Source organism: Rhinatrema bivittatum, chromosome 8, assembly GCF_901001135.1.
Source record: "Rhinatrema bivittatum chromosome 8, aRhiBiv1.1, whole genome shotgun sequence".
NCBI classification, from domain to species: domain Eukaryota; kingdom Metazoa; phylum Chordata; class Amphibia; order Gymnophiona; family Rhinatrematidae; genus Rhinatrema; species Rhinatrema bivittatum.
The window spans coordinates 251,866,255-251,886,426 of NC_042622.1; the positions used below are offsets into that span (position 1 = coordinate 251,866,255).

The window sequence follows — 20,172 nt, forward strand, 5'->3', positions numbered from 1 at the left end:
CAGATTTGAATCTCAGATTCCATTTAACCTCTTATGATCAGGCAACCCCAAAATGATCTTAATAAATTTTAAGTGGAATTTGTTAAGTTGACTTATCAATGACCGATGTCAAACAGTATGGGTATTCTTGCTCAGATGGGTAGAGCTTACTGAAGCTCCCCACCCCTGCTTATGCCTCCCAAATTGTCAAGCTCATTCATTTTTCTACAATCAAGACCTTTATAGTTGAGATCAGCAATTTCATAGAAAGCAGAGGTGATTCAAAATTAAACTATTTTGACACTGAAAAGATTACAATTTTCCTGAAAAAAGCAAAAACCCATTCAGGAACTTACAAAAATAGATTTCTTTAAAAATTTTATCTTCCAGATAAAAATAATCACATTCTTAAATCTTCCTGAGAGAGAATTTATTTACAGTGAACTTTTCAGATTATGGAATGAAAAGCAGTCCCTGGCTTAGTAGAAACTGGTCTCATCTCAAAAGGAACTTAAAAAGAGGATAAACCTGCTTGTCCAATTTAAAAAAAAAAAAAAATCCTCCAAACCTCAAAATGAGTTTCTTACAATTCTTGATCTTTGTGGTCGTCTTCTCCCCCCTGTGCCACAGAAGTTTTGCAGTTCAGCTATTCTTAAGAATAGATGACTAGATGCATTGTTTTGACAATGTATCAGTCACTTTTATGGTCCACTTCATTTGTACTGTCTTTCTCTTCTTCTGTCCCCACAATCCTCATTTGATTGTGATCTCCAATCTGCACATTTCTGGCATGTTGAATCTGAATGACTTGTTGGGTACCACCAGAGGCATACTGGGTTCCTTGGGCATCAGGAAAGTGCTGCATGTAGCCTGGTTGGAAAGGCATGCCACCTAGGTGGGACATATATACCATCTGGGGAGGTACTGGGCCTACTGAAGGGAAGGTTTGAGAATCATCTAATGAGGAACAACTAGCTGTCCCTGGAGTTTGCTGCATGGGCTGTGTGCCTGGTGGAAATAGTTGCTGTGGTTGTAGGAGGTGGAAAGGCAGAGCATTGAGGTGCATATAAGGCATCATCTGATGAAGCTTCTGTTGTTGCATCCACAAAGCTAGGGTAGCGTCATTTATTTTTTGGTTGTATTTCACCTGTTTTGCAGTTACTTTGCGTCTCCTCTTTAGTTCCCTGACCTTCTCCTCCTGCTTCCAGATCTCTTTCATCTTTTGAATGCGTTCTGGTTTGAATGTTTTTTGTACTGTCCTTGAAAATGATGGTAATTTTTCATTCAGGGGAACAATGCTGTCCAACACCATGGGGATCTCTTGCAGTGGGTCCTCCCTTGGCAGGAATGGAATGACGCTGTTGAACTTGTGATCCTTATTGATAGAGTTCATTAGTACAGTGTTGGTTTGGAGAAGGGCCCAGCGAGATACAAAACGGTTAGTGAGTAGCAGGATGATGAAGGCACAGTTGTCTACAGCATCTTCAATGCAGGTTAAAGGACTATGGCCTGGAATCTCAAACTCCTCACAGTAGGTGGTTCCATCAAGAATCCCTAAGCCTCCTAAAGTGTCCCGTACCTTTGAAGCAATAGCTTCATCTCCTTTGGCATGGAGAATGACAAAACTGAAGAATGTCCTCTCATTACTGTCTATCTCAGTTAACGGAAGAGTAGCAGAGGAATTAGGTTTAGAGTCTGCATCTTGTTGCAAAGCTGTCATTTCTTCCACTGGAGACACAGTGGAGTAGGGGCACCTTTGAGTAGTGACTGTATTAGACGATACCCCAACTGACGCTTTGGCTGTTCTTTGGACCTTGCCCTTTTCAAGTTCATCTTTTGGCATTACAAGCAGACTGGTTCTGGTTATATCTGTACATTCTATAGGAAGATGGTTGCTAGTTTGAGGGAACACTGAAGTTTCAGGACCTGGAGCAGTGGAGGGAGAACTACCCAAAATCTCTGGCTCCTGCCTCTTTGGCTGACCATGCACAGAGGGTGAATGGGGCTTTCCTACCACTTCATCCTCCTCATTAGCATCCTGAACCTTACCTTCACTGAGTTGTATTGGGCTGCTCATAATGTCTTGGCAAAGTTTGCTTTTTTCAATAGTGTTGTTGTTATGGTGAGCACACCTGCTGAAATACTCCACTGTAGGGGATTGACTGATTTCCAAATTACTACTAAAAGATGCCATGCTGCTAAAGGGATGCAGCGAGCCAAGTGCTGTGGGAATAGATTTCTCATCCCTTCTGTTGCTGGGAATTAATAAGGGAGCTGTTTGCGTACCAGTGTTTGGGATGGATGCTAAAGTTAGAGGTGCATCAAGTTCAGCACTGTTGAAGCTATAAGGACCATATTCCTGTGACTCACTCAAAACATTGTGCAGTGAGATCTTATCACTGGATTTACAAGCCTCGATAGCCACTTGGTAGGCCTGATCCCTGGCAGATGCTACACAGAGCTTTTCATTTACCAACAGTGTGTAAATCTGTTCCATTATTACCAGGGTATCTGGGTCTTGCTGAGGGGCCAGAGAGTTACTACTGTAATGTTGATGAGGTTCTGAATTTTGTATTTTCTGAGCAATATGCAGAATATCTTGTTCAATTTCTAAGGTGGTTACAGCCATCTGTGCTTCCTCTTGTCGTCCCAATGTGTGTAGGATCATAACTTGAAGAAGCTTTGCACCTTTAAGGCTGGACCTCATGCAGTTCAGCTTGTTCTTGAGGCCAAGGAGCTTTTCTCTAGAGGTTTTGGATAAGATGTTATATATGTCCTCATAGCTCCGATGTACAGCAAAATGCTCAGCCATTTTGTCATACATGCAGTCCACGATGGCAGCAAGAAAAGAATATTAAAAGCAGTAAGCATTGCTCCACTTCCTCATACAGGGAAGGAGCTAAGAATTGTTCTCAAACTCCATCTCCTTAAAACAGTCTGAAAGTGGCAAATCCATGATGCTCGCCCCAGACCTTGGCACCTGGACATGCAATAAAAAGAACAAATATTTAAAAAATAAAATTAGGTACAGAATCCAGAAATGCCTTCCTAGTCCATTCTAGGTACATTTTAAATCTCAATTATTTATTTCAATGAGTTTTGCAAGTGCGGGAGTACACACAAATCTGTATAAATGCTGTAAATAAACACTACAGAAATAAATTTTTCATGGAAAAGAACATATATAATTAACATTTTATTGAATTTTATATAAAACAAAAGCAATTTTGTTTGAGGCAAGGCGAGGGACAAACCTGCAGGGGCATTTTGTTTTAATTCACAGAGTAGTAAAAAATACTCAGCTTGGACCCAGGACAACATTTAAGACAACATTTCAAATCCCCCCCCCCCCCGACTAGCAACACACAGTGTCACACTGGGTAAGTCATCACATATCCCCTGCATCTGACTGTAGGTAGATAATAATAGTACTGTTCATTTTCCCTTCAGCCCTTTTGGAAGCTTTCATATAGTCCTGGCATCAGGAATATGCTGCAATACCAGTGTTTCCCAACCCTCTCCTGAAGGCACACCTATCATGTCAGGTATTTAGAAGTGCCCCAATGAATATGTATGAGATAGATTTGCATACACTGGGTGTCCATTGTATGCAAATCTATCTCATGCCTATTCATTATCGATATCCTAAACACCCAACTGGTTAGGTGTACTTCTAAAGAGGGTTGGGAAATACTGTGCTATATACCCTCCACTCCTGAGGTGTCTGCAGATAGGAAAATTGGTTCTTACCTGCTAATTTTCATTCCTGCAATACCACAGATCAGTCCAGACCAATAGGTTATGCATCCCTACCAGCAAATGGCGGCAAAGAGCAAAACTTTGAGGCTGTGCCCTATAAACGAGAGTGCCACCTGCAGCCCTTCAGTATTAAACTGTAACCAAGCTTAGGATCAAAAAACAATCAACTTACAGGGCGAACCAAACCCCAGTACGGATACCCCCAAGCGTGACCAGACCACTGAAGGTCCACAAAAAAGGTTATACTCATGAAAAATATTGGCATATCGAACTTGGTAACTTAAAACTGTAATCCTTCTGAATGCAGTAGCAGAACACCAGAAAAAAATCAGTCTTGGTATTGATATCAGGGTGGGCCTCTGGACTGATCTGTGATATTACAGGAATGAAAATTAGCAGGTAAGAATCAAATTTTCCTTTCCTGAACATACCCAGATCGGTCCAGATCAATGGGATGTACCAAAGCTCCCTACACTGGGCAGGAACCTGAAAGACCCGCTATCAGTACACTTTTGCCGAAAGTAGGAAACTCGTGTGCCCGCACATCCAAGCGGTAATGCTTGGTGAAAGTATGAAGAGAAGACCACACCGCAGCCCTACAGATTTCCTGGGGAGAAAGCAATTGACATTCCACCCAAGAAGACGCCTGAGCTCTTGTAGAATGCACCTTCAGGACCAACATTACCAATCACCCTTGCTAATGTAAGCTGCGGCAATAGCTTCTTTCAACCAATGGGCCAAAGTAGCCTTAGACACTTTTTCCCCTTTCTTGGCTCCACCAAAAGCTAGGAAGAGGTGATCTGATCGCCGAAAGGAGTTGGTGACCTTGAGGTATCGTAAAAGAACTCTCCTCACATCCCCATTGCTGGATCCCGAGACCACTCTGGAAAACCTGGTAACTCCATGACCTGATTCACATGAAAAGAGGAAACCACCTTTGGCAAGAAAGATGGGACTGTCTGCAAAACACCACTTTGTCATTATCAATTCGCAAAAACGGATCCCGACATGAGAGAGCCTGAAGCTCTGAAATTGTCAAAGTTTTCAGAGAAGTGAGTTTCAAAGGCTCATAGGGTTCCTCACAGAGAGCTCGTAAGACCAGACTGAGACTCCATTCCGGACACATCTTCTGTATCGGGGGCTTCAAATGTTTTACCCCTTTCAAAAACAAAGGACATCAGGGTAAGAGGCCAAATTCTACCCCTGTACTTTCTCCCTGAGACAGCCTAGGGCAGACACTTGAACCCGGAGAGAATTATACACTAGACCCTTGGATAAAGCCTGCTGCAAGAATGCCAAAATCTGTGGAACGGGCGCAACAAGGGGATCTCAAGTCTTGCTGATCACACCAGGACTCAAACACCTTCCAGACCCTGATGTATGCCATCGAAGTGGAAGGTCTTCTGGCCTTGAGAAGGGTAGAAATCACCTGCTCCGAATAGCCTCTCACTCGCAAGTGTTGCCTCTCAAAAGCCAAGCCGAGAGACAAAAGTGACCCTTCCAATCCGAAAAGATGGGACTTTGGTGCAGACGTTCTGGCAAATGAGGAAGCGGAAGGGATCCATCCACAGACACATTAGATCCGTGAACCACAGACGACGTGGCCAGTCCGGCGCCACCACAACCACCGATCCATGGTGCGCTTCTATGCCCCTGAGAACGCGACCTATGAGCGGCCACAGTGGAAACACGTAGAGAAGAACCCCCGGCCAAGAAGATACCACAGCATCCAGCCCCACCTAGTCCCTCTTGCATTTGCGACTGAAGAATCTCGTGGTCTTCGCATTGGTTTCCATCCCCATGAGATCCAACTGAGGTGTCCCCCACCGGGCACAAATGCGGTTCATGCTTCCTGGGACAGCTTCCACGTGCCTGGATCCAGTTGCTGACGACTTAAGAAGTCGGCCTGAACATTGTCTACTCCTGCTACGTGGGAGGCCACAATCCCCTGGAGGTGGTTCTCCACCCATACGAAGAGCAACTGAACCTCCCATGCCACTGCCTGGCTCTTGGTGCCTCCTTGGCGACTGACATATGCAACCGCCGTTGCGTTGTCTGAGAATATCCTTACCATCCGCCCCTGGACCAGCGGGAGAAATTTCTTGAGAGCCCTGCGCATCGCTCTGGTTTCCAGTCGACTTATAGACCAGGTTCGTTCCATCTCTGACCATCTTCCCTGTGCCGAATGTCATAGGCACACAGCGCCCCAGCCCGTAAGGCTGGCATCTCTGGTCACTACAACCAATCTGGAACCTCGAAGAAGATGCTCTTTTGAGCCACCAGATTAATGGAGAAATTACTTACCTGATAATTTCGTTTTCCTTAGTGTAGACAGATGGACTCAGGACCAATGAGTATAGTGTACTCCTGATAGCAGTTGGAGACGGATCAGATTTCAATCTGACGTCAGTCCTAGTACATATACCCCAGCAGGAAGTGCTGCTCTTCAGTAATCTCCTCGAAAAGCAATTGTGGATATGTGTGTGACGATTAACTTTATAACTTGGTTAACTTGAACTGGTTGAATTGGTTATAACTGGAGACCGCTAGTGCCCTCAACCAAGAAATGTCGACACCCGGTAGGATGGGTATCCTAATTGGAGGGAAAGCTTGGCTTACTCGTGAATAACTCGCTCTTGGGGATGTCGCCCGAGAATTCCATGAATGACGGCAGCCGTGGGTGGGATGCTGAGTCCATCTGTCTACACTAATGAAAACGAAATTATCAGGTAAGTAATTTCTCCATTTCCTAGAGTGTAGCAGATGGACTCAGGACCAATGGGATGTATAAAAGCTACTCCTGAACCGGGCGGGAGGCTGCCCGAGGCCCTTGCAAATGCGGTGTCCTCTCAAGCCTGAACATCCAGGCGGTAGAACCTGGAGAAGGCGTGGATGGAGGACCATGTCTCCGCCTGACAGATCTCGGCGGGTGACAGCATTTCGGTTTCTGCCCAGGACACTGCCTGGGCTCTAGTGGAATGGGCCTTGACTTGCAAAGGCGATGGCTTGCCTGCTTCTACGTAGGCCGCCTTGATAACTTCTTTGATCCAGCGGGCTATGGTTGCTCGCGAGGCCGCTTCCCCTTGCTTCTTCCCGCTGTGAAGGACGAATAGATGGTCTGTCTTTCGAACGGATTCCGACCTTTCCAGGTATCGGACTAGAAGTCTGCCGACGTTGAGATGGCGCAGGCGGCGAGATTCTTCCGAATCCTTATGCTCATCTGGCGATGGTAGCGAGATGGTTTGGTTGAGATAGAAGTGAGAGACCACTTTGGGGAGGAAGGACGGGACCGTGCGTAGCTGGATGGTTCCCAGGGCGAGTCTGAGGAACGGCTCTCGGCATGATAGTGCTTGTAGCTCGGAGATGCGACGGGCCGAACAAACTGCCACCAGGAAGGCTGTTTTCAATGTTAATAGTCGGAAGGACAGGCCGCGGAGAGGTCTGAATGAGGTTCCTGCTAAGAAGTCTAGGACCAGGTTGAGTTTCCATAGAGGCACCGGCCACTTTAGGGGTGGTCGGATCTGCTTGACTCCCTTCAGGAAGCAGGAGACATCCGGGTGAGAGGCTAGGCTACTGTCCTCACTCTTGGTTCCATAGCATGACAATGCGGCCACCTGTACCTTGATGGAGTTGAGAGACAATCCTTTCTGTAGGCCGTTCTGTAGGAATTCCAAAATCGTGGGAATTTTGGCTAAGCGTGGTATGATGTCACGGTCCTCACACCATGCTTCGAATATTCTCCAAATTCTTATGTATGTTAGGGATGTGGAGAACTTGTGTGCTTGGAGCAATTACTGCCTCAGAGTATCCGCTCTTCCTCAGGCAAGTCCTCTCAATGGCCAGGCCATAAGAGAGAATTGAGCTGGGTCCTCGTGGAGGATTGGCCCTTGTTGGAGCAGATCCCTGTGTGGCGGTAGCGGGCCCCCTGTCAGTAGCCTTCGCCTGTCTGCATACCACGGCCTTCTTGGCCAGTCCAGGGCCACTAGAAGTACTGGTCCGTTGTGGTGTTCTATCTTGTGGATGATTGCACCCAATAGGGGCCACGGTGGGAAGGCATATAATAGAGTTTCCTGTGGCCAGGTCTGTACCAGGGCATCTATTCCCTAGGACTGAGGTTCCCGTCTGCGGCTGAAGCTGGGCACTTGGGCGTTGGACCGGTTTGCCAGGAGGTCCATGGTTGGTGTTCCCCAACGGCTTACTATCAACTGGAATGCTGTGGTCAACAGTCTCCATTCTCCTGGGTCTAGACTTTCTCTGCTGAGGTAATCCGCAGCGACGTTGTCTTTCCCCGCCATGTGGACGGCCAAGATCTCTCAAAGGTTCGCTTCCGCCCATGTCATTAGGGGATCTATTTCCAGAGAAACCTGTTGGCTTCTGGTTCCTCCCTGACGGTTGATGTAGACCACTGTTGTGGCATTGTCTGACATGACTCTGACTGATTTGTCTCGGAGTCTGTGACCGAACCATAGGCAAGCTAGTCTTACTGCCTGTGCTTCTAGGCGATTGATGTTCCATCCCGACTCTTCTTTGTTCCATTGCCCCTGGGCAGTTAGCTCCTTGCAGTGTGCTCCCCATCCCCATAGGCTGGCGTCCGTGGTTAGCAGGATCCAGGTTGGTGAGGAAAGCCTCACTCCACGGCTCAGATGGCCTTTCTTGTAGCCACCATTGTAGTTGGGTCCGAACCTTGTCCGGGAGCTGGAGGCGAATGGTGTAGTTCTGGGACAGAGGGTTCCATCGTGACAGTAGAGAGCGCTGTAGGGGTCTCATGTGAGCTCTTGCCCATGGCACTAATTCCAGTGTGGATGCCATGAGGCCGAGGACTTGGAGGTAGTCCCATGCTGTGGGATGAAGCTCGCTCAACAGGGTTCGCAACTGGGTCATCAGTTTTGATCTCCTTGTCTGTGTCAGGATGACCTTGTTGTCTTTGGTGTCGAACCGAACTCCCAGGTATTCTAGGGATTGGGAGGGCTGCAAACAGCTCTTGTTTGTGTTGACCACCCACCAGAGGCTCTCCAGTAGAGTTTTGACTCTGTTGGTCGCCTGATATGTGCTTCTGTAGGGGTTGAAGCGCTGTGATCCTCTGCCCCTAGAAGTTCGGGGGAAGGGTTGCTGGTTTCTCTTATTCCTGTCCTCCGGTAGCCGCGGTAGTGGGGATTCACCCCCTTTGTTGGCTAGCTTCTCTAGTTCGCTTCCGAACAGGAGGGTTCCCTTGAAGGGCATCCTTGTGAGTCTCGTTTTGGACGATGCGTCGGCCGACCAGCCAGCTTCGGAGCCAGAGTTGTCTTCTGGCCACCACGGCGGATGACACGCCTCTAGCTGCGGTGCGCACCAGAACAGAAGCAGCATCCGTGAGGAATGATACTGCTGATTCCAGGGCTTCCCCAGGAGTGTTGTTCCTGGTCTGTGATAAGCAGGCGCATGTCACCACGGCACAGCAGGCCGCGATCTGTAGAGACATAGCGGAGATGTCAAAAGACTGAGGATGGATTCCAGACATCTGTCTTGGCCATTCTTGAGCGCTGCTCCTCCCTCAACTGGGATAGTAGTGCGCTTCAAGACCGTGCAGACCATGGCATCCACTTTCGGACATGGCAGATCTTTGGCAGCGGGGTCCAGAAGGTACATAGCTGCCAGTGCACGACCCCCTTTGAACGTGGTCTCCGGGGCTTCCCATTCCAGGTCAATTAGCTGCTGGACGGCTTGTAACAGTGGGAAATGACGGGAGGTCTGACGGAGTCCCTCTAGGAGGGGGTTCGTCTTAGGTTCCCCCAAGGTACTTGTGCCCGGGACAGCGAGCTCTTTCAAGCTGTGTGTGACTAGGTCTGGAAGCTCGTCCTTGAAGAAACGTCTCATGGTTCGGTGGGGTTCGGTCCCTGGGGGGAGTTCCCCTTCCTCCAGGTGTTCTGAATCGTCATCTGAGTTGTCCAGGTCCCTGAAGGTGGGGCTTCTGGGCGGTAGAGGCACTTCTCTGGGCATAGAGGGTCCCGGTATGTTGAGGTCCTCTGGCAGAGGCTGTGGCCGTGATATCGGAGGCCCTGGCTGCATGTGGACGAAGGTATGCAGGTCTTTGAAGAATACCACCCAGGAGATAGATGCTGGGTCTAAGTTAAGAAGCGCTGTGTCCCTGGGGAGTCCCGTTTGAGGGAGACTCCCGCTGGGGGACGCGAGGTCCGGCATACTGTTCGAGAAGCTGGATCCCGGCACCGGCTGCGGAGGGCCATGGGCTGAATCCCCCAGGGCCTCCTCGCCCTGTATATACAGGGCCGTGGCCTCCTCATGCTGCGCAGCTCTGATGTGGCATGCTGGGCAAAGGCCCTGAGCCTTGAGCTTCTTCTCTGGTGGTGCCATGGCTTGTGCGCATAAAAAAATACAGGGACCGGCCGGCCTAGTTATGTGCTTTGGTGCATCGAGGTTGTGCGCGTAAGTCGGGTGCGCGCTCAATAAGATGCGCACGCCGCTGTGCGCACGGGCCAAACTTATCCGCCCAGCACAGTAGGCATGTGGTTGTGCGCGTCGCTATGCGCACGGCATTTATGAGCATACCGATGTGCGCACAAGAGCCTATGCATGCTCGCACAGCGTTAGAGTAATTTTACCAAAGAAACCCAAAACAAGAAGAAATCTTACCTCTACTGACGAGCCCCGCTCTCCTGTGGTGACACCCCTTGGGTCCCTTCCCCAGTTGGGAGGACCCCCGAATCTGACAAGGGCCTAGCCCTGCTAGGGCTGATCAACCCAGTGGCACTGGCGCCGGCTGGCGACCTGTGCGACTCTTCGAACTTCAGAGACCGGAGACTTTAAAGAAGTTTTCTACCTTACCTTGTCTCTGCGTTTCCCGGTCTCGTTCTGGGTGGTCTCCGGCTGTGGGGGGAGAGGGAAAATACCTTCACCGCCATACTCGAAGTTGCACCCGCTACCTCTCAGCCTCACCTGTTGCCAGGGGCTAAGTCCACGCCGAGGGTCGGCTGTCGGACAGAGGCCAACCTCCAAGGGAACGCGGAAATCACTTCGGGAATTCTCAACTGGGGGAGGGACCCAAGGGGTGTCACCGCAGAAGAGCGGGGCTCGTCTGTAGAGGTAAGAATTCTTCCTGTTTTGGGTTTCTTTGGTAAAATTACTCTAACGCTGTGCGAGCGTGCATAGAGTCCCTAACTGCTATGGAGACGGAAAATACTGAAGAGCAGCACTTCCTACTGGGGTATATGTCCTAGGATTGACGTCAGATTGAAATCTGATCCGTCTCCAACTGCTATCAGGAGTACACTATACCCATTGGTCCAGAGTCCATCTGCTACACGCTAGGAAAGCTGGTTCTGGCTTCCGTCTGAAGGGGCAATGGAATGTGAAACTGCTCTGAAACGGCTCCAGCGGGTCAACAGAGCTCTCTGCAGGGGACTCATATGAGCGAAGGCCCACAGCACCAGTTCCAGGGTTGAGGCCATGGATCCCAGATCCTGCAAGTAGTCCCAGACCTTTGGGACTGGAAGACATAGCAGACAAACTTGATCCTCCAACTTGGAGATCCTGTCTTGGGTCAGGGACACCGTGCCTTTCAGGGTGTTGGATCGCGTTCCCAGATATTCCGACGACTGGAATGGAAGGTGACTCTTCACACCACATTGATCACCCAACCTAAGGTTCTCAGGACCTGCATCACCCGGTGAATCGAGCTAGAACACTCCTCCTCTGTCTTGGCCCGGACAAGCCAGTCATCCAGGTATGGATGCACTAGGACTCTGTCCTTCTGCAGGAATGCTGCCATTACTATCATTACCTTTGTGAAAGTCCAACGAGCTGTGGCCAATCCAAATGGAAGAGCTCGGAACTGATAACGTTGACTGAGCACCTTGAACCTGAGGAACATCTGATGATTCTCCTGAATGGGAATATATAAGTATGCCTCCGTGAGGTCCAAGGACGCTAGGAACGCCCCCTTGCGGACTGCAGCAATGACTGTGCGCAGTGTTTCCATCCAAAACCTGGGAACCCACAAACTCCATTTCACCTTCTGTAGATCCAGAATGGGGCGGAAAGTCCCCTCCTTCTTGGGAACCATAACGTAAACGGAATACTGTCCGCGACTATGTTCGCCCAGAGGAACGGGAGGAATGGCCTCCAACAATAGCAACCTTTGAAGCATCCCTTCTACTGCTGCCCTTTTGCTTTGGGTAACACAACCCGACTCCAGAAAGGACTCCTTGAGAGGCCGAGAAAACTCTAAGGCATAACCGTGACAAATAACCTCTAGTACCCAGTGGTCAGAGGTAATCTTGGTCCACTCCTCGAAAAACCGGGACAATCTGCCCCCAACTGCCACAGTTGAGGAGTGGACGATCCTGATCTCATTGGGCTGACTTTCCGCTTGCGGCTCCCAGACTGGAACCGCCTCTGGTAGACCTAACAGGCGCCCGAAAGGAATGTTGCCAGTTAACTGGTTGTTTAGGGCCCGAAGAGGAAGCCCGCTTCCCGGGGCGAAATCTGTGCGCCTCCCGAAAACGGGGTCGACTCACAAAGGATCTCTTCATGCTCCTCTTATCCTCTGGCAGTCTGTTCTCCTTGGTCTCTGCAAGGGACTTCATAAGCTGATCCAGGTCTTCCCTGAAGAGCAGCTTCCTCTTAAAGGGAAGACTACACAACTGAGTCTTGGATGAGACGTTTGTTGACCAATTACGCAGCCATTGAAGGCACTGCGCCATAACCACTGATACCATACCTCGGGCGGCAGTGTGAACTAAGTCGTACAAAGCATCTGCCATGTAGGCTATCCCCGCCTCTAGATGAGCCGCTTGAGCTGGAGATAAGGGTCCCAAGGACGAAGGTTCCTGAAGCTTCTAAACACAACATAAATAGGCACGCTGCATCATGCTCGCACAGACAGCTGCTCGAAGACCCAAGGAAGAAACCTCAAATATGCATTTGAGATGAATTTCCAGTGTGCGATCCTGAGCATCCTTAAGAGCGGCCGCCCCTTTAACTGGAATTGTAGTTTTCTTGGTGACGCGGAAACTGCTGCATCCACCTTAGGGGTCTTGAGGTGATAGAGATGTTCCTCCGACAAGGGATACAACTTTGTCATTGCCTTTCCCACCTTGAGACCAGACTCTGGGGACTCCCACTCATGGTTTATGAGCTTCTGACTCTTCTTTGGGATAGGAAAGGCACTGGGAGGTCCCCGAAGGCCATCCAGGATCGAGTTCACTCCCTCATTGTCGGACTCCTCGAGACATTTTGACCCCCAGTTCCTCCAGAACCTGGGGAATAAGTGGACGCAGCTCTTCTTTTTTGAAGAGACAGACAACTCGAGGGTCATCACCCTCTGAGGCTGGCCCCTCCAAAAAGGCCTGATCTTCCTTCGCTGGATCTGGATCTGATCCCTATCTGGGTCTCGTTCTGGATCTGCCCCTGGAGAGGTAGAAACGTCATCCTGTAAGGTCATCTGAATCCACTGGATCCTCAAAGTTCCCTGCTGCCCGTACAGTTTGGACTCTTTTAGCTTGGGCGGCTCCTGAAAAGGTACCTCCGGGTTCCCCCAGGACCTTTTTGAGGAGGTGAAGTGCTTATCCTTCGGTTGCCTTTAAAAGACCCCTTAGCTACAAAGGCTTCATGCATCAGAAGGATAAATTCAGGAGAAAACCCCTTAGAAGATAAGGTTTCCTCCTCAGCCTCACTATTTATTTATTTATTTAAGAGGTATTATATACCGATGCTCATGAAAAATCATATCACGTCGGTTTACATATAACTTTAGTTGGAATTACAATAAACAGGGGAGTTTAACCTGGAAAAAAACAACTCTGGGGAGAGTCACAAACAAGAATAGAGGTGGAGGAAGAGTAATAGCGTTAATAACATTAACAATTAAAGTAACAATAATGATATCTGTGTTAAGTCATGCGGTTATTTGAAGAATCAGTGTTCTCCTCTTGACCGTGCCTAGACTCCTGTGCCTCAGGGGAAAGGAGGGGCGGGCCATGAATGCCCTGTTTACCAGCCTGGTTCTCTTTAGGGCCATCCCTGTCCGTGAGAGAACCCATTGGGGACTATCCTTGGAATCTACCCCAGCCTCTACTGGACAGGAAGATCCAGTCTCTCTTATCTTTCATTGACGACCCCTCCCCCGCCCATGCAGAGGGTGAGGGAATTGATAGGAACTGACACTGCACCACAGGTCTTACAATATTCCATAGCCGGCAAATTCAGTTCCTGCCCCCACCCTTTTTTTTTTTTTTTTTTTTAACACAGGGATCCCCCCCGAAGACGGGCCTGTAAATGAGGCAAAGCGTGCAAGAGGAGCGCTATCACAGTGCCTTCGACGCTGCGCGAGAGGCTGAGCAGGGCCAGTGCAGAAAAAATGGCACACACGTCAAAGAAAAAAAATCTCCCTCAGGCACCGCGTGTTGGAGCGCTACAGTTTCCCCTCCAGGGAAAAAAAACAGCCAAAAAGCCGCTGTAAACCACGGGTCTCCCACTCTCCCCATACTGAACAAGACGAACCCGGTCTTACCAGAGCCAACCCTGCCAGGCAGGTCGATTAAACCAGCAAAGCTGCTGCGCTCAGAAGATGTCAAGAGAAAACAATTTTTTTTTTTAAACTTAAAACAAATTCAAATAAAAAACCCTTAAAGGGATACTTCCCTGAGCTGGCAGCTGTCGGAGGGAGGGGAAGTCGAGGCCACAGAGGGAGCTAAAAAGTCAGAACTGCAGGTATGCACCTCTACCATCTGCTGGCGGCAGAGAAATACTGAAGGGCTGCAGGTGGTACTCTTGTTTATAGGACACAGCTTCAAAGGTTTTGCTCTCTGATGCCCTCTGCTGGTAGGGATGCATAACCCATTGGCCTGACTGATCTGGGTATGTTCAGGAAAGGTTTCATCTACCTCAGAAGCCTGAATTTTAAAGCTGTAAACCACATTGTGATCCTATTTGGTTGAATGATTGCCAAGTTTATCCATATAATAATTAATTTAGTAATTAGTGTAAAACAGGTTTTCACTAAACAAAAATAAAAAGGCCATGTACATGTCCGTGCAGATATTTTTGCAGGTTTACCAATGCTACATATCTAATATTTAGTACTAAGCAAAGTATAAAATCAAGGCTGCAGTTTAGTTTTGAGAATTTTCAAGATGGTGACTAGGCACCATACATTGTGCTGAGTCTGCAGTTCATTGCCAATCTCTACTTTTTGTCCTCAGTTTCTTGTTTTACTGTGATGGTTAAGAAGAGGATGGGAAAACTGGCATCTTACCCTGCAACCCTGAGCTTACTGGTGACAACAGGCCCTACAGATTCCTTTGCCGTGGCTACATCGATGCTGTTTGGTAGTGAGCTAGTGAGAGGTTTGGGGCGAAAGTTAGGGAGATGTGCCTCAGTTTCCTCCAGGCTCTGATGTTTCTTTAAGTTTGACGGTGAGAGCTCCCATCAGACCCTGTCATGGAACAAGCCTCAAGGATTTAACAAAGTCCCTCATAAGAGACTTCTTAGGAAATTAAAAAGTCATGGGATAGGGGGCAGAACCCTATTGTGGCTTGCTATATGGTTAAAAGATAGAAAATAGAGAGTAGGGCTAAATGGTAAATTTTCTCAATTGAAAAAAGGTGAATAGTGAAGTGCCCCAGGGATCTGTTCTGGGACCGATGCTTTTTAATATATTTATAAATGACCTGGAAATGGGAACAATAAGGGAGGTGATCAAATTTGCCGATGACACAAAATTATTCAAAGTTGTCAAATCATGAGAGGATTGTGAGAAACTGCAAGAGGACACTGCAAAACTGGGAGACTGGGCATGCAAATTGGAAATGCGATTTAATGTAGACAAGTGCAAAGCAATGTACTTAGGGAAGAGTAACAAATTATAGCTACAAAATGCAAGGTTCCACATTAGGAGTCACTATTCAGAAAAAGGATCTAGGTGTCATTGTTGAAAATACGTTAATCTTATACTCAGCAGCCAAGAAAGCAAATAGAATGCTAGGAATTATTAGGAAAGGAATGGAGAATAAAAACAGAGAATATCATAATGCCTCTGTATCACTCCATGGTGTGACCTCATCTTGAGTATTGTGTACAGTTCTGGTCACATCTCAAAAAAGGATATGGCAGAATTAGAAAAGGTACAGTGAAGGGAGACTAAAATGATAAAGGGGACGGAACAATTCCCCTATGAAGAAAGGCTAAATAGGTTAGGACTCTTCAGCCTGGAGAAGAGACAGCGGAGGGGGGATATCATTAAAATCATCCGATGTACCTGAAGATTCGAAGATGGCCAATGTAACCCTTATATTTAAAAAGGAATCCAAGGGTGATCATGGAAACTATAGACCGGTGAGCCTGACTTCAGTGCCGGGAAAAATCGTGGAATAAAACCACAAAACATTTAGATAAACATATGGGACACAGCCAGCATGGATTTACCCAAGGGAAGTCTTGCCTCACAAATCTACATTTTTTTAAAGGGATGAACAAATGTGGACAAAGGTGAACCGGTAGATGTGGTGTATTTGGATTTTCAGAAGGTGTTCAACAAAGACCCGCATGAGAGAAACTAAAAAGTCCTTTTGTGGATTGCAAGTTGGTTAAAAGACAGGGAACAGAGGGGAGGATTAAATGGTCAGTTTTCACAGTGGAAAAAGGTAAACAGTGGAGTGTCTCAGGGACCTGTACTTGGCTCAGGGGCCGAGCGCACTGTATAACCTACAGTCAGACGCGGATAAATAGGCGCTATTCTCACAGGACAGCAGGATGTTAGTCCTTACATATGGGCGACATCACAGGATGGAGCCCAATCACGGAACACTTTTGTCAAAGTTTCTAGAACTTTGACTGGCACCTATTGGGCATGCCCAGCATCGCACTAAACCTGCAGTCAGCAGGGGTCCCCCTTCAGTCTTCTTTTTTCCGCGCAGCAGTAGCCACGCGGGTTAAGGAGCTGCACAGAGATTCCTGACAGGAATTTTCCTCATGGAATCACTAAAAACTTTCATACCCTACAGGGGTCCCCCTTTCGAATTTTTGATTCCACGGTACTCCGATAAGTCTCTTACCCGTTTTCGGTCAATTCCCATCGAGTTTAGCCCTTGCGGCCTACTGGACGTCGACCGCACCTTGGCTCAATTTTTCAAAGGCCATGGTGTCGGGGTTCCGTTGGTGCCCTGACTGTACTCGCATCATGTCCATAACAGACCCTCAAAGTCTATGTAATGTGCCTCGGGTGCGAGCACGACGTCCTGACTTGCACCAAATGTGCCTTAATGACACCAAAAGGTCGCAAAGCCAGAATGGAGAAAATGGAACTTCTCTTCCGTTCACAAACTCAGACGCCGTCTATTGCATCGACGTCCTCTGAACCGGCACCAGCCGGTGACCATCCGGCATCGAAGACTTCCCGGCCATCGACTACCTCTACTCCCCCTCAGGACCGAGGGGATCGTAGAGAGAAACATCGGCATCGACACCGGAAGCCTCGGACCATCGATGAAGGAAAGTCATCGACTTTGCCATCGTCTGAGCCGCCATCGAAGAAACCCCATCCAGAAAAGGCATCAACCCTTTCTGGCACTGGGTCACCAAGGCAACACTCACCCGGACGGGTATCGGGAGCCGCGACTCCGCCTTTAACGGTGGTCCCTCCGGCTATGCCTCTGCCTCATTCTCCCCTTCCGGAGCCGGGGCTGATTGCTCCAGGTCTCCGTGAAGAACTGGACCGGATTGTTCAGGAGGCCATCGATAAGGCGATGCACAGATTCCAAGTTCCCCCGGTGCCGAAACCGGGCCCGGTTGCGGAACAGACCACCAATCCCATTCCGACAGCATTGGCACTGCTGCTTTCGAAGATGGAAGTGCTTATAGCCGCCTTTCCACCAATGGTTCCCGGATCACCGATGGCTCCGGTGCCTTCTCCACTTACTTTTTCATCGGGAGGAGAAACACCGTTCCGTCTTCCTCCATCGGGAGTCCTGCCGATGCCCCAGCCATCGATGCTGATGCGGCCATCGGCGCCACCGATCCATCCATCCATGCCCTCGATGCCTGCAGAGCCTAGACCAGGACCTTCAAGAATACCATCGTCCTGTCCTTCTCAAGTTCCTAGAGGGACAGGTGCTGATCCCTATGACACCTGGACTGACGATTCATCTCCAGACACTGATGATTTACCATCGCCACCTTCTCCTACTGAAAGCAGGAAGCGTTCTCCTCCAGAGGACTTGTCCTTCATAAATTTTGTAAAGGAAATGTCTGAGTTGGTTCCCTTCCAATTACAGACTGAACAAGATGATAGGCACCAAATGATGGAGCTGTTACAATTCCTGGATGCTCCCAAGGCAATAACCTCCATCCCCATGCATCAGGTTCTTTTGGATCTTCTCAAAAAGAACTGGAACACCCTGGTTCGGTAGCTCAGTCAACCGAAAGGCAGATACCACTTACTTGGTCCAATCAGCCCCAGGGTTCCAGAAACCTCAGCTGGATCACCAATCTTTGGTTGTAGAATCTGCTCAAAAGAGGGCACGATGCTCAAAACACCACTCTTCCTTACCCCCAGGTAAGGAGCAGAAATTCCTGGATGCCATTGGCCGGCGTGTCTTCCAGGGATCAATGCTCATCTCTCGGATCGCCTCTTTATATGACCCAGTTTAACAGGGTCCTATTCAAGCAGATACAGGACTTTGCAGAGTCCCTGCCTCAGCAATTCCAGGAACAGCTACAAGCCCTGGTTCACAAGGGTTTTGAAGCAGGGAAGCGTGAAATAAGGTCCTCTTACGATATCTTCAACACCGCTTCCAGGGTATCTGCAGCTGCTATTTTTGCAAGAAGATGTCTTAAGTCTTCGGACTTGCGCCCTGAAGTACAAGACAGATTGTCTGATCTGCCTTGCATAGGAGACAATCTGTTTGGCGAACAGATCCAGCGGACGGAGGCGGAACTCAAGGAGCATCATAAGACCCTTCGCCAACTCTCTCTGATGCCTTCTGAGTATTCCTCCAAACAGCCAGTCAGGAAGGACACTAAAAAGTCGTTCTTCCTTCCAAAGCAGTCCTATCCACCACCGTCTAGAAGTCGTTCCAAGAGACCTTTCCAGAAGGCCCAGTCTAGTCAACCTCGGAAACAAAAGCCGCAAGCAGCTCCTCAGCTGGGCCCTGCTTCCGGTTTTTGACTCCTGCATAGAGAGCAGCAGCCAGCTTCCACAGATACCAGTAGGAGATCAATTGTGCCATTTCAACAACATGTGGCACGCAATCACCTCAGACCAGTGGGTCCTTGCCATAATCTCTCAAGGCTATCACCTGAACTTTCTCTCCATCTCACCGGATTCCCCACCTCGGCTGACGTGGGAAACATCCAACCACTCATCACTCCTGGAACAGGAGGTCTCCCTCCTCCTCCAGTCCAGAGCAATAGAACCAGTGCCCTACTCCCAACAGGGCCTAGGATTCTATTCCCGGTACTTTCTAATCCCCAAAAAATCAGGAGGCGTTTGTCCAATTCTGGACCTACGTGCCCTCAACAAGTACTTCCAACAAGAAGAGTTCAATATGGTAACCTTGGGTTCCCCCTCCTTCTTCTTCTGCAAAGAGGAGACTGGCTCTGCTCTCTAGACCTCCAGGATGGGTACATACACATTGCAATAACTCCATCTCATCGCAGATTTCTGAGGTTTCTGTTAGGCCCAATTATTATCAGTACCGAGTGCTACCATTCGGCCTGGCATCTGCACCACGAGTCTTCACCAAGTGGACTCAAGGTGTTCACGTCTACCCCTATCTCAACGATTAGTTGATCAGGGCTCCCACTCAGCAAGCTGCTCTGTCGTCCCTATATCTTACCTTACACACTCTGATCTCACTAGGATTTCTTGTCAACTACGTGAAATCCTGCTTAGTCCCATCTCAAACTTTGTCCTTCATAGGGGCAGACTTGGACACCTTTCAAGCAAAGGCATTTCTGCCTCGACAGCAAGCTCTCACTCTCATTTCTCTCGCACATCAGCTACAGGTTCAGCACCGCTCAACTGCACGCCACTTCCTCATCCTGCTGGGACACATGGCGTCCTCAGTACAGGTTACCCCAATGGCCCGCTTGGCCATGAGAGTCATGCAGTGGACTTTAAGGTCACAATGGGCTCAATCCGTCCAACCACTATTGACCATTTTCCACATCACCAACCCACTTCGTCAGTCTCTAGCCTGGTGGAAAAGTCAGATCAATCTCCTCCAAGGCCTACCCTTCCAGGCTCCAGGCTCAAATAATTCTCACCACTGATGCTTCCAACCTCGGCTGGGGAGCACATGTCGCCAATTTGCAGACCCAAGGAGCTTGGTCTCCAGAAGAAGCCAAACACCAAATCAATGTCCTGGAGCTACGAGCAATCAGATATGCTCTCAGGGTATTTCGGGATTGCCTGTCCAACCAAGTTATCCTAATTCAGACGGA

General features: G+C 48.8%; 1 protein-coding gene across 1 annotated transcript in view; it reads right to left on the reverse strand.

Annotated features, from left to right (window-relative positions):
- Nucleotides 1-340: 340 nt before the first annotated feature.
- Nucleotides 341-20,172, reverse strand: part of TICAM1 (toll like receptor adaptor molecule 1) — a 58,125-nt gene continuing 38,293 nt past the window's right edge. The window contains exon 2 of the mRNA XM_029614582.1: nt 341-2,959. Coding sequence (XP_029470442.1) covers nt 671-2,803 — 2,133 coding nt within the window. The 5' untranslated portion in view covers nt 2,804-2,959 and the 3' untranslated portion in view covers nt 341-670. The remainder of the gene's footprint in view (nt 2,960-20,172) is intronic.